At 48.8% G+C, this 14,533-nt stretch overlaps 1 protein-coding gene across 1 annotated transcript; it reads left to right on the forward strand.

The window, feature by feature from the left end:
* Positions 1-1,808: 1,808 nt before the first annotated feature.
* UPK1A (uroplakin 1A) lies at positions 1,809-11,044 on the forward strand. The gene is made up of 7 exons (XM_007954851.1): positions 1,809-1,889; positions 3,616-3,816; positions 6,660-6,734; positions 6,853-6,960; positions 8,284-8,463; positions 10,834-10,917; positions 11,000-11,044. The coding sequence occupies exons 1-7, from the start codon at positions 1,809-1,811 to the stop codon at positions 11,042-11,044; spliced, it is 774 nt and encodes a 257-aa protein (XP_007953042.1).
* Positions 11,045-14,533: the final 3,489 nt, after the last annotated feature.

Here is a 14,533-nt window from a genome sequence, read left to right on the forward strand (position 1 = left end):
ATTTGGGAGGATTCCATCCCCAAATTAAACATTTTAATAGGAAAACATCCTTTATGTCTTATTAACCAAACCAGTGTCTGACAATTGAAATCCTGAGTACCTTCTGCTTGTCCATCTCACGTAGACTGGGGAAGTCACAGCTCAGAGAGAAAATGTAATAAATACCCTGGCCCTCAGAACTGAGAAGTTCTGGAGAAGGTTTGAGGACCCTGGTTGCATAGTGGTTAAAGCACTCAGCTGCTAACACCAAAAGGTTGGTGGTTCCCACCCACCAGCCACTCTGGATGAAAGATGTGGCAAGATTTATAACCTTGGAAACCCTCTGGGGACAGTTCTACTGTGTCCTGTAGGGTTGCTAGGAGTTGGAATTGACTCAATGGCAACAGGTTTGGTTTTGTGGGGCACGAGGATTGGGGGCTGCAAGCCACCATTTTCTCCTGTGGAATCAGCCTTGTGCCACCAGGCGGTGCCATTGAAGGGAACGTGGACCCTTTGGGGAGCACTGATGGGAAGGCATTACCATGGGCTAAGAACCAAGACCCACAACGAGGGCTTTATAGACATCCCTCACTCAGTTCCCTCTGCTGCTTAGAAAGGTGGGCTGATGGTACCCATTCTGCTGATGGCACACACCAAGTGGTGGCACAGAAGGAGTGGAGCTGGGATGTGAACCTAGGTCTCTTCTCTATTCTGCGGCCTGCAAGCATTTTGACCTTTGTCTTGTCACTGTGACCCTGCATTGTCGACATACTTGTATGTGGAAGAAGTTTCTCCCACTAAGTCCCCTTTTCCTCTTTCTAAAACATCCCCAGCACATTGCACCCTCGTTTCCTTTAACTCCTCCCTCATACCCATCTCTGTGTGGTCTCCACTATCACTCCACAGTCCCCCTCAGCCTCCTGAACCTCCACCCACCACCTCAGCTCTTCCTCTATGTTTCTGATCCAGCCCCGCCCTTGCCTCCCTGCTTGGGCTTCTCCCTGGGCTCCTGGCCTCAGAGAGGTGGAGCCACCTACCCAAGGTCACACACAGCTGCAAGAGACAAAGATGGAATTCAGAATTCAGACAAAGGTCCAACTTGTATCTCTCTCTCTCTCTCTGTCTCTCTCTCTCTCTTGCTCCCAGGAAGGCCCAGAGATAGGAGGAAGCTCTGGTAGTACACTCCCCCTCCCACCCCACTGCACACTATCACCACCAAAACCTGGGAACCAGGGCACACAGGACACACAAACACTCATCACCCTGCCCATGTGGCCAGACACCAGCACAATCTGGAATTTCAGGTTCATAAATCACTTTGGAGGGGAGCTCATAAAAGCCATTCCCCTACCCTGGTCTGCCCGCCTGGCCTTTTGTCTTTCCTCTGGATATCCCCCCTCCTTCTTTGTACACTGCCCCAAGGTGAGGCGAGGGCATATATAGGGAGCAACCGTGGCCCAGAGGCTGGTCAGAGAGGCTTCAGGCAGAGAAGGTGAGGTGGGGATCTGAAGGTCTGGATGTAACAGGGGGCTTGGGGGCCGGTGACGGGAGGGCCTGGAGATCAAGGAGGGGCAGCTTTGAGTTCTGGCCAGTGACTGCCCTGCCTGAGCCTTGGTTTCCTCTTCTGTAAAATGGGTCTCGGATCAGCGCTCACCACCAGGGTTGTGGGAGGCTAGGCACGTTCAGCACCAGCCTGGACCCAGCACAGAGTGGCACAGAGCAGCCCCTGGCAGCTGGGTGTGAGGTGAGGGGGTGAGGTGGGCTGGGTCCTCCCTCTCCTCTTGGCCTCTGCTCAGCCTCACCCTTGCTCATATGTCCCAGGCAGGACCATGGCTTCTGCAGCGGTGGAGGCAAGGAAAGGATCCCCAGTTGTGGTGGGGCTGCTGGTGGTTGGCAACATCATTATTCTGGTGAGAATATTGGGGCACTTAGTGGGTGTGTGGCAGGAAAAGAGCTCTCGTGAGCCTGGGATGGGGACTGAGGGCTCAAGACCCCCCAAACAAGAAGGATCTCAAGTTAAAGCAGTCTGGATTTGAATGCCAGCCCCACCTCTCCCAAGTCCTCGGCCTTGAGCAAGTGACTTTCCTTCTCTATACCTCTGTTACCCTGTCTGTCAGTGGTGTCCTCATTATGTGATTGTCGGTTTTGTGTTTGTTATCCACGTCTGACTTCAGTGCGTAACGAATGTTAGCTACATTAACAACATCATTATGGAATAGTCACTGCTCAGCACACGGGAGGCCCAGAGCAACGAATAAGCACAAGGTGTTTTAATTAATGAGGGGTTTGTGTCTATGTGTGTGTGTTTGGTTGTTTTATTTTAATGTGTGCACCTGCACATGCCTCTGGAGTCAGGAAGCCTAGGTTCAAATCCTGACTCTGCCACTTTCTAATTGTGGGACCTGGAGCCAGTGATGTAACCTCTCTGGACCTCCATTTCCTCATCTGTAAGATGCTATAAGGATGAAATGGGTTATTGGATGAATGAGTTTAGAAAAGTGTTTGGCACCTGGTCACAATTTGTATTGGCCCCAAACATAATAGTGACTCCACAGCTGATAACAGAAATGGTTGTTACACTTAAAGCCCTTAGGTAGACCTATGCCTGGCACATAGTAAGGAGCTCTGGTGGCACAGTGCCTAAGGTATTTGACTGCTAAATAGAAGGTTGGTGGTTTAAACCCACCAGTTGCTCCATGGACCACTTCTGTGAGGATTGACCGCCTTGGAAACCCAGTGGGGGTCACTGTGAGCTGGAATCAACTCAATGGCAGTGGGATTTGGCCGACGTGTAGTGCTCTGTGTTAGCTTTTATTGTTGTCAAAAGCATCCATTAAGAAGTTCCCTGCCCCCTTGCTTCCCATCCTTCACCCCTGTACAAAGCCAAATCCACTGCCATCAAGTCGATTTCCCATTGGGTTTCCCAGGCTATAAATCTTTATCTTCCTTCTGGGGAGCAGCTGGTGGATTAGAACTGCTGACCTTCTGATTAGCAGCCAAATGCCTTACCCAGTGCACCACCAGAGTTCCCTCCCTCTTACTGCTATGGGTAACCATATTTTTAGTTTCTCCTATATTTACATTAAGCCAATAAAAGCACATATGCACATTTTCTCCAAAATATGGCTCATTTGGTTCCACGCCCCCTTTCTGTCCTCGTGGGATAGCTTGTGGATCACTCCATTCCATACAGTCCTCAGAGAGCCTTCCCACCCTTCCCCACAACTGCACAGTATCCGTCGTCTGGCATCCTGGTCCCATTACCCACAATGCTTCTAGGAAGGACCTTGTGAGTTGGTGATTTTCCTATGTGATTTTCCTAGGTGCATCTATAGGATTGATTTCTGGATGTAGAATTGCTGAGCCAAGGGGTTGATTTGTTTGTAATTTTTAAATGTCCCCTCTTCAAAGAATAACAACACTATTAAGGGCAAGTGGGTTTTGCAAGCATCTCCTCTGTGCCAGGCATGCATTCCTGGCTTTGCTGTGGCATGTCCTTTCAGCCTTCCAGCAACCCTGGGAGGGTGATGTCTTTGTCACTGTTATTACATGTCTATTTTACTAAGAGGACTGTGGAAGCTTAGAGGAAGGAAGGGACTTAGTGAGCAGGCCTTTCTAACCAGTTGCTCTGTCCAGCTGTCAGGCCTGGCCCTGTTTGCTGAGACAGTGTGGGTGACGGCTGACCAGTATCGTGTTTACCCTCTGATGGGCGTCTCGGGTAAGGACGATGTCTTCGCTGGCGCTTGGATTGCCATCTTCTGCGGTTTCTCCTTCTTCGTGGTGGCCAGCTTCGGCGTGGGTGCTGCACTCTCCCGCAGCAAGGCCATGATCCTCACGGTGAGGCCCCCAAAGCAGGGACTGGGGATGGGGTGGCACAAAGATCACCATCCCAGAGTCATGATAACAACCACTGCAGCTACCAGAGTCATAACAATAATTACCGCAGCTACGTTGTGTGTTCAGCACGGCCCCTCACTAGGGGCCTCACAGGCATCATTTCATTGCATTTTTCCGGTAACCTGGGCTCTGCTGTTGCCCTCACTTGACAAGGAAGATAACTGGTCATAAGAAAGAGGGGAAGCTTCGCGGGAGGATGGCTCTCCCTTTGGGTAGCCTGGCTGGGATTTGAACTTCAGGTAGTCAATCTCCAGAGTCTGTGCTCATGAACTCTTCCGATAAGAATGACAACAGTAATAACAGCACAAGGCAAGGCAAAGGCAACCATTGCCATGGAGTCAGATCTGACCCATAGTGACCCCTCCTGGGGTTTCTGAGGCAGTATCACTACGGAGGTGGATTGCCCCATCTGGTGGGTTTCAACCGCCAGCCTTCTGGTTAGCAGTCAAGTGCCTTAGGCACTACGCTACCAGAGCTCTCATAGTTACCGTTTACTGAGTGGCCATTAAAGCTGTTCTAAACGCTTTACATGGATAAGTTCACTTATTCCTCAGTCTGCAATGAAATAAGTATCATCATCATCACTGTCATTGTTATCATAATCATGAGTGCATTTGGCAGACATTGAAACTGAGTCTTAGAGAAATCACTCATCCAGGGGCACACAGCAAACCAAGTGGCAGAGCCAGGTTTTGAGCCTGTGCTCTCAATCTCTGCCACCAACAATGATAACATGACAACCCATACTTCTTGAGTACTTCTCACATGCCTGACACTGGGCTAAGTGATTTAAAGACATGAGCTCCCTCAATCCTTTCAGTTGCCCTCTGAGGTGAATGTTTCTTTACCCATTTACTAGATGAGGAAACTGCCTGGAACACTGTTCCTCCAGGTAAATCCGTGACCAATTCCCTCACCTCCTTCAGATATATTTGCTTTCTCTAGTTGTGAGGCAGCCCCTGTTGCAGATCCAAAGAGGCCAACAGTCCAGGTCATTGAGAGAGCAGAGATTCCAATCCCAGCCTGTCTGATATTGTCCTTCCTCTACAGTTGATAGTCTTTTAGACTCCTAGGAATGGCTACTTATTAAATCAACAAATACCTACTGAGTAAGAACCCTGTGCCAAGCCCTGTGGTAGGCACTGTGGCTATAGTGGTAAACAGGGCTCTTGCCCTGGGGGATTGGTGCTCTGAAGGGAAAGACAATGAACAGGGAAGGGAAATCAGGAGCTGGTGAAAAGGGAGGGAAGGCCTCACAGCCAGAGAAAGTGCATACCTGAAGGAGGTGAGGGATTTAGTCCTGGATGTCTCCAGAGGAAACGTGTTCCAGGCATAGGGAACAACAAGAGTCAAGGCTACGAGTCCAGAGGGGACCAGGAGGCAGTGCAGCTGGAGCTGAGGGAGGGAGGGGAGAGTAGGAGGAGATGAGCGCAGGGAGGTGTGGGAGAGAAGTGATGGGCAGGGGTAGGGGGTACAGAGTGAGGGAAGGGAAGTGGGCTGACCAGGGGGGCCTTGTGGGTCCTGGTGAGGATTTGGGCTTTCCCCTGAGTGAGACAGAGCCATGGGAGGGGTTTTTTCATCTCTTTAAAATAAATAAATAAACACCTTTATTTAATCTTCTGGCAGAACAATTCAACCAAAACCTGCAAGTTCATCCAATTGCTTAAAAAAAAAAAAAAGTTTGATTCTGTATCTGTCTTCCCTGTTAGTCTGCCTTTAACTAACACATCAAGTAACACTTGAAATTTTTTAAGTTTTTGCTATGGGAAATTTCAGACAGACTACAGTGATGGCATGATGAACCCAGTGAACTCATTCCTGGTTCCAACAACATCAACCACAGATGTGATTAACCTGTTGCCTCTCCTCCACCCTCTGCTTGCCTACTTTTTTTTTTTCCCCTGGGGTATCTTGAAGCACATTCCAGACACCAAGTCATTTTACCTGTAAATACTTGAGTGCACATTTCTCTGGGTGATAAGGACGTTGTTTAAAGCAGTCAGGCTGGTTACGCAGTATCCTCTGCTTACAGAGTGGCAGAGTTAGCATATTCACAACCAAGCCCTTATTGCTTTAAGGGTGAGGGGTGAGGACAGCTAAGGATTTGGGCGAGGGGTGAAAATGGGAAAATAATTTTCATTAAGCACCAACTACACAGTCCTTCCCCCCCATAACCACCATGTCATTGGTACACCCCCAAAATTCACCTAATTTCATCCTATCTTCCAATACTTGATCTGCGCTCAATCTAATTGTCTGGAGAATGTCTTCTTCTTCTTCTTTTTATAGTAGATATTTAGGGAGCTCTGGTGGTGTAGTGGTGAAGGTATTTGGCCGCTAACCAAAAGTTGAATGGTTTGAACCCACCAGCCACTCTTCGGAAGAAAGATGGGGCAGTCTTCTTCCTAAAGATTTACAGCCTTGAAAACCCAGAGGGGGTTGCTATGAGTTGGAATTGACTCAATGGCAGTGAGTTTGGTTTTCTGAGTAGACATTTACTTGACAGATTCCAAGTCAATTGTTAACTTTAGAAATTATTTTACATAGTTAAACTATTTGTTATTGATTTCATTTTACCCAACATTTGACTATCAAAAAGCTCAAGCATACAGAAAAGTTCAAACAAGTGTACAAGAAACACCATGTACCCATAATGTATGCTATCATTCATATTGCCCTGCACTGTTTTACAAATTACATTTCTATCCACCAATCAGTCCTTCAGGGGGCGTGACTTCACAGCCTTTCCTTGACTGGCAGCCCCTCCCTCCGTCTCTCCTCAGTACCTGGTGCTCATGCTCATCGTCTACATCTTTGAGTGCGCCTCCTGCATCACATCTTACACCCATCGAGACTACGTGAGCCAAGAACTCATCAGAGGCCATGGGATGGGTTTGACTCCTTTGGGCGGGTGTGGTTCCTAGGTGTGGGGGGATCACCTCCCTTCTAGATCCTATTCTTCCTGGCCCTCTGCAGATGGTATCCAACCCATCCCTAATCACCAAGCAGATGCTGACCTTCTATAGTGCAGACACGGACCAGGGCCAGGAGCTGACCCGCCTCTGGGACCGCATCATGATTGAGGTAGGCCAGCGTGGGAGAAAGAGGGCAGCTGTGTTTCAGTGGCACAATGTCCACCTTCTGTGCGGAAGACCCAAGTTCGATTCCCAGGCAGTGCTCCTCACATGCAGCCACCACCATCTCTCAGTGGAGGTTTGCGTGATGCTGACCAGGTTCCATCAGAGCTTGCAGACTAAGGCCAACTGGAAAGAAATGTTGGCAATCTACTTCCAAAAATCAGTCGATGAAAACCTGATGGACACAAGGGTCTGACCTACAGCTGATCATGGAGGTGTTGACGGATGAGGCTTCATGTAGTAGTGCATGGGTTCACTGTGAGGCAGGCTGGTTCCACAGCAGCTAGCAACAATGGAGTGGGGGGCACACAGGGAAGGCCTGGGGCTCAGTCCACAGACACCGATGAGTGAGTGCTTTACAGGTGTGCAGTCAGTGATCTCTGTGGGGGAATGGCTCTACTCACTGACATCTTCCAGATGAGAAACAGGCTCAGAAAGGGAAGTCACTTACCCAGGGTCACACAATTGGTAAGTGGCAGAGTCAGAATTTGAACCTGGCAGCCTGGACCAGAGCCCTGCTCTTAACCATTACACTATACTGCCTCAGCAATAATAATAACAACAATGGTAATGCTAGCAAGCATTGGTTGAGTAGTAACTTCTATTTAGCTCTATTCAAAGCACTTCTAAAGCTTACTTAATCCTCACAACCAGTGCATGAGGGAGGTCCTATAGTCAGCTTTTTACAGATGAGGTTACGAAGGTGAGAAGGTAAGTGACTTGCCCAATAGCACAGAGCCCGAAGGAGTCAAACCCAGGCTGCAAAGTTCCAGAAGCCATGCTCTGAATTAAACTCAACATGATACTGCATCTCAAGAAGAGGAAATCAAGGTCCCAAAGGAAACTGGGGTCCTTTTTGGCCCAAGTCACACAGATGGCCAGGATTTGAACCCATGTTTGAAGGATTCCCAAGTCTATGTTTTCATCATTTCATGAGCCACAAATGCAAACACACACAGGGGCCAGCAAAAGCCAGAAATCTGCCTCTTCGTATCATTTACTGCAGTTTTTGTTAACAACTAATTCAAACAAAATTTTTAAACCAAACACGGGTGTGGGTTCCATCTGAATCCCTCATCAGCCTCATATGCGCACACAGAGAGAGGGAGAGAGAGAGAGAGAGAGAGAGAGAGGGACCTGTCCCCACACACACACTTTGAGGCCCAGGCTATGGCGAAAGTCCAGTTTGTCCCCGTTCACTGTGTGGTCTCAGGTGAGTGGCTGGCCTCTCTGAGCCTGAGCTTGCCTGACCCAGCCTTTCCTTCCCCAGCAAGAGTGCTGCGGCACCTCCGGGCCCATGGACTGGGTGAACTTTACATCAGCCTTCCGGACAGCCACTCCAGAGGTGGTGTTCCCCTGGCCCCCACTGTGCTGCCAACGGACTGGCAACTTCATCCCCCTTAATGAGGAAGGCTGCCGCGTAGGCCACGTGGACTACCTGTTCACCAAGGTGTGCTGTCTCCCTCGGTCCTGCCTCTCCTGCCTGTCCGCCTTTCCCTCTCTGGTCCTTACTGCTTGCTTCCTCTCTGACTCCCCTACCTCCCCCTCCACTGTCTGCTTGTCTCCCATTCTCTCCTCCTCCCCTCTCTGGCCCTCTCTTCTGCTCCCTTCTCTCGGCCTTCTTAACTCTCTCCACCTGGCCCTCCCTTCCTCTGACTGTCTCTTTCTGGGTCTGGGTCTCTCCTTTGTATCTCTGAGTCTCTCTCTTCCCTTGTCTCTCTCTTTCCTGACCTTTCTCTTTTTCTTTCTCCCTTCCTCCATCTGTCTTCTATCTCCTCTCCCTCCTGTTTCTCAATTCCTCCTTCAATACGATTTTCCCTTCCTTCTCTCTTCGGTCTCTGCGCCATCTCTCTCTCTCCCTCTCCCTCTCCCTCTCCCTCTCCCTCTCTCTCTCTCATACTCCCTCACTCTGCCTGTTCCCTTCTCTGTACATCATTCCCTCTGCTTCTTTCTAACGTGAAGTAGTCTCTCCCCCTATTTCCCCAAGTGTCCATTTGGGTGCCCAGCCCCTGCCACACCCTCTCCATGCTGCTCTCCCTGATTCTTCCCATCAGCCCTGGTAGGAAGTCCTGAGCTGCCTGGTCCATGGGTAAGGTGACTGAAGTCTCTGAGACAAGCTTCTCAAACTTTCCTGTGTCACAATCACCTGGAGGAAAGCACATCCAATTGCTGATTCAGGGTGTCTGGGGTGAGGCCCAAGAATGTGCATTTCTAACAAATTTCCAGATGACATCAATCCTGTTGGTCAGACTCTGAGCACGACTGCCTTAGGGGAGGGCACTTGCCAGAGGCCATGAGCCAGTCAATAAGATGCAGGCAGGGGCTGCTCCATCCGGCACTGGCCCCTGCAATTTTTCTCAGGTTGTCTGGGTGAAGAGAGTAAAAGCAACACTAATAACAATAGCAACACAAACCAATAATGATCAACATGTACCGTCCCAGGCATTCTTCTAAGCATTTTACGTTTTATCATATTTAATCCTTGTCACAACCTTATGGGGTAAAGTTTATGAGTCAGTTGCCATCAAGTCAGTTCCAACTCAGTGACCCGTGTGTGTCAGAGTAGACTGTGCTCCACAGGATTGTCAATGGCTGACTTTTTGGAAATGAATTTCCAGCCTTTCTCCAGAGGTGCTCCTGGGTGGACTAGACCCTCCAATGCTTTTGTTAGCAGCTGGGCACATGAATCATTTGCACCACTCAGGGACTCCAAAGATTATAATACCATCCCTCTTTTATAGATGATCAAACTGAAAGGTCACCTGTTAGTGAGGGAGGAAGCTGGGATTCCATTTTAGGCAGTCAGGCCCCCAACCAGGGGCCTTAACCACTGGAGGAGCTCTGGTGGCGCAGTGCCTAAGACACTTGACTGCTAACCAGAAGGCTGGCAGTTCAAACCCACCAGTCACTCCTTGGAAGGAACGTTGGGCAATCTACTTCTGTAGTGATACTGTCTCAGAAACCCAAGGAGGGGTCGTTATGAGTTGGGTCCGACTCAACGGCAGTGAGCAGTGAAAATTGAATGTGGAGCCAGGGAAAGAAACCAGGAGTTACACTAAACAAGAGAACCATCCCCCACCCCCCGTGGTCCTTCTGCTGCTTTTGGCTACTCGGAGGCCCTTCAGCCTCATGTCTTAGATTAGGTGTCATAGAGAGGGGAGCCTGTGTGAAAACCATAACCATAATAAGACAGCATGGAGGTTTCTGAAGCCTTAACTTTGCAGAGGCTTACACACATCATCTCATGGAATCCCTGTAACTGCTCTCTGAGAGCAGTGCTGTCAAGATGACCACCTCAAAGATGGGAAGAGTGAAGCTCAGAGGCTCAGAGTCATATCTGGGACCCATAACTACCAAACAGTAGAGCTGGCCCTCAACATGGACTCCTGGACATGTACCCTGGACATCTATTCTTGGGTGTTCTCAAGACGGGGCAGAAGTCGGCATGACTCTGACCTCATTCAACCTCATCTCTCCATGAAGAGGGGTCAGAACTGGGCTGGTCCTAAAAGTGTATCTCAAGCCCTTAGAATTTGTGAGTGGAATGGAACACTGACTCTAAGAACATCCACCTTCAGATTGTCATAGCCACAGCCATCAGCAGGATGGTGACTGCATGTGTGGGTTTGAGTTCAATGTCACCTCTCTGGTTCTCTGAAACCACCTTGGGAAGTAGATACTTCCATGATCCCCATTGCACCGGTGAGGGAACCAGGGCTTGGGGAAGGAAGTGACTTTCCCAAGAGGGCACAGAGTCTCTTGTCCCTAGCTGCCAGGCTCCCTGGACATCTTCTCAAACCTTCTTTTGTCCCCTACCCAGGGCTGCTTTGAGCACATTGGCCATGCCATCAACAGCTACACTTGGGGCATCTCATGGTTTGGATTCGCCATCCTGATGTGGACGGTGAGAGGCAGGAAGCCTATGGGCTGGGTGGGATGTGGGCATGGGGCTGGTGAGTCCCTCATCTGACTGCTTCCTTGCCTAGCTCCCTGTGATGCTGATAGCCATGTATTTCTACACCACAATATGAGAAACAAAGAGGACAGGCCAAGGGCACATCTCAGCTTCCTTCTCCTCCTGCTTCCACTTCCAGTGGCTGGAGCCTGGATGATCACCTCGTCTCTACCCTTCCCACCTCCCCCTTCCCGCCTTCTATTCCCAAGGTCTCTGTGCTCTGGTGGGCCTTGGGGTACTCTAAAACCCCTAGAAATGTGTGCATGGACACTGTCCTTGACCCCATTTCACTTGGCTGATCCCTGCCCATCTTTCAAGTCTCAGCTTAAAGGCCCCATTCTCAGAGGATCCTTCATCCCACCATCCCACCACCCCCACCGCCCCACTCACATACGCCTCTCTCACAGCTCCCTGAGCTTCCCCTTTAGTATCTCCTTCAGTGTTTCAGGTGTTGACATTGTCACAGATTGTGTGTTTAAGCTCTAGTGGACTGGGATCATCATGAGGGAAAGGATCAGTTCTGTCATGATCATGCATTGCCCAGCACAGGGCTGACCATGGACTAGATGTTCAATAAAGACTAGCTGAATTAATGCAATTGTTTTCATTTGGGGCAAGGGTGAATGAACAAGAACTCTTTCAGTGGAAATAGCAGAAACCATACCAACTGGCTCAGGCTGAAGCATAAAATAGAATTTATTGCCTCATGTAACTGAGTCAGTAGAGCTGGTTTCAGGTATATCTGGATCCAGGTGTTCAATCTATGTTTCCAGAAGATCTGCTTCATTCTCAGACAAGATTTCTTTGGCAACACCAGACTTGCATCTTTATAATTAAGCAACATGGCAGTGAGAAAGAGACTCTCTACCAAAAGTTTTAGTCAACGTCTAGGAATTGAATCTCACTGTCTTGGCTTGAGTTTTAGGCCCATCCTTTGGCTGGAGAAGGCAGAAAATCTTGACTGGTTCTGTTAAGGATGTGTCTCGTAGTGGTATTGGGGACTTTCTTAATTATCTAGTGCTGTATAACAGACATACCACAAGTGGATGGCTTTATATCATCCCAAAATTTTAAAGTCAATTCCAAGTTCAAATTCCATCCTGGGGCAAAATTCTTCTTCATCTGTGAACCTGTGAAATTTAGAATACAAGTTATCTCTTTCCAAAGTATAATGGTGGAACAGGCACGAGGTAGACATTTCCATTACACATGGGAGAAATAGGAGGAAAAGAAGGAATAATAGGCACCCAGTAAGTTCAAAACCCAGAGAACTACTCACATTAAATCCTAAGGCTTGAAAATAATCCTCAGTTCCTAATACCATCTAGGCAATGACCCTACCCTCCAGACTCTGGGTGACAGCCATGCCCTCTGAGTTCTGGGTGGAGGCCTCTCAGTCCTGGACTTCAGCTCTGCCTGCTGGGCCCACTGAGATGGCAACTCTGCTCTCTTGGCTTCTACAAAGTCCAGCTAAGTGGCAACCCCACCCATCGGCCCCCACGGGCCCCATTCTTCTGCCCCTTGGGCATGGCAGCCCTGTCCCCTCAGCTTTGGGCAGCAGATCTGGCTCCATCTCCCTGTCACATGTGAATGGCAGCCACACACTGCAGTACCAGTTTTGTGAATATCTGACTCTTTGAAACCTGGGAGGCTGTGGCTTCACTCTTTGAAGCCCGAGAGGCCATACCCCCTCCCACTCCCACTTCGAGAGCCCAGAGGTCACGGCTCTATCCTTTGAGACCAAGGCGGCTCTGTTTCCAAAGCACTTTGTTTCTACAGCTTCTGCTTCATTTTCTCTTGACCTCTGGACCCCTTGGGGCTCTTGGGCCAGCCTGCCTTCTGTCCTACTCAGGCAAGTGCTACAGAGCTTTTTAGATCTACAAATAAGTGCCTGGAGGCACCCTAACTGACCATAAGCCTCGGCCTGAAAGTGCTCAGCTCTCTTACTCTGTGGGCTGGCAAGCCTAGTTCTGCCAACAAGTGCCCAAAGGCATTAAACTCCACCAGGAAGCCTTCTGCCATAAGGCCTCCTACTCCGTGGGTTGGCTGCCATGCCCTCTCATACCAGTCCCCTGGTTCTGTTGCTGCCATTTCTCTGCCCCTTCTCACTGTATGCACCATCTCCAGTATTAAGCTCTCCTCAGTTCCTTCTAAGCCTCACAAGAATTGCCTTTGATGTCCGTAATGCCAAAACAGTCTCTTTAAGTTGATCTAGGCTCTTACTGTTAGGCACCTTAAAACTCTTCTAGCCTTACTCATTACTCAATTCCAAAACAGCTTTCATATTTTAGGCATCTGTTAGAGCAGCATCTTACTTTTCAGATACCAAATTCTGTCTTAGTTAACTAGTGCTCCTATAACAGAGATACCACAAGTGGATGGCGGCTAGAAGTCTAAATTCACAGTGCTGGATCTAGAGGAAGATTTTTTTTCTCTCTGTTGGCTCTGAAGGAAGTTTCTTTCTCCTTTCAACAGCTGTGGGCCCAGTGCACCTGAAGATCTCCATGTGTCTTGGGATCAACCTTCCCCAGGGTCTAGGAAGTTCTCAGCACAGGGACCCTGAGCCCAAAGGACGTGCTCTGCTCCCAGATCTTCTCTGGTGGTGGTAGTTCCCTCTTTCTCTGCTCCCTTCTCTCTCCTTTCATCTCGTGTATGATAAATGGCAATGTAGGCCACACCCAGGGAAATTTCCCATACGTGGATCAGGCTGTGACCTGAGTAAGGGAGGTGTTAGTAAGGGTTATGTACCCCTCCCTAATACTGACTTATTAACATAAAAACATAACCTAATCCTCTTTAACATAACCTAATTCTGCCTCATTAATCCCAGAGGTTAGGGATTATAGCACATCACAAAATGGAGGCTAATCACACAACACTGGAAATCACGGCCTAGCCAAGTTGACACTTTTTTTGGGGACACAATTCCATCCATGACAGGGAGGGTGGTTGTTTACCAAAGAAAAGTCAGGGTGCATGGTTGTTAGGCAGGTACAGGTGCTAACATCTTCCTCAGAAAAGGTATAGCTTCTAGCAAGTTCTCTAAGGGGTCCATGACAGCAGACAATTTAAGAATCTCATTATTCCTCTCTTGTCCTCCCTGAGGCAGCCCCATCCTGTGGCCACTATGGAGTGATTAGGCCTTGCCAGTAGAACCTACCTTCCTTTCTCATTGAATGACATTTCTCTGGGTCCTCTTTTATTCCATTTATTTGTAGATGTTCATCAAGCAATGAATCCAGATTTTAGTTTTTAAAAATATACTCTAAAAATTTGTAATGTCAAAGAGGTCATTTTTTCTATGGTGAAAACTGGGAACGAACTTAACATTGATCAACAGCAGATGGGTTTTATAACTCATGGAATGTCTTTGAACTTGAGCTCTCTATGGCTGTTAAGAAGATAGATCTAGGTAAGCTGATATAAAAAATGCCATTTGTTGTTGTTGTTGTTAAGTGCCGTCGAGTCATTTCCAACTCATAGCGACCCCATGCACAGCAGAACGAAACACTACCCGATCCCGCGCCAGCCCCACAATCCCTGCTATACTTGAGCCCATCATTGC

Source organism: Orycteropus afer, unplaced genomic scaffold (genome assembly GCF_000298275.1).
Source record: "Orycteropus afer afer isolate SDZICR_OR568_19922 unplaced genomic scaffold, OryAfe1.0 scaffold00476, whole genome shotgun sequence".
NCBI lineage: Eukaryota > Metazoa > Chordata > Mammalia > Tubulidentata > Orycteropodidae > Orycteropus > Orycteropus afer.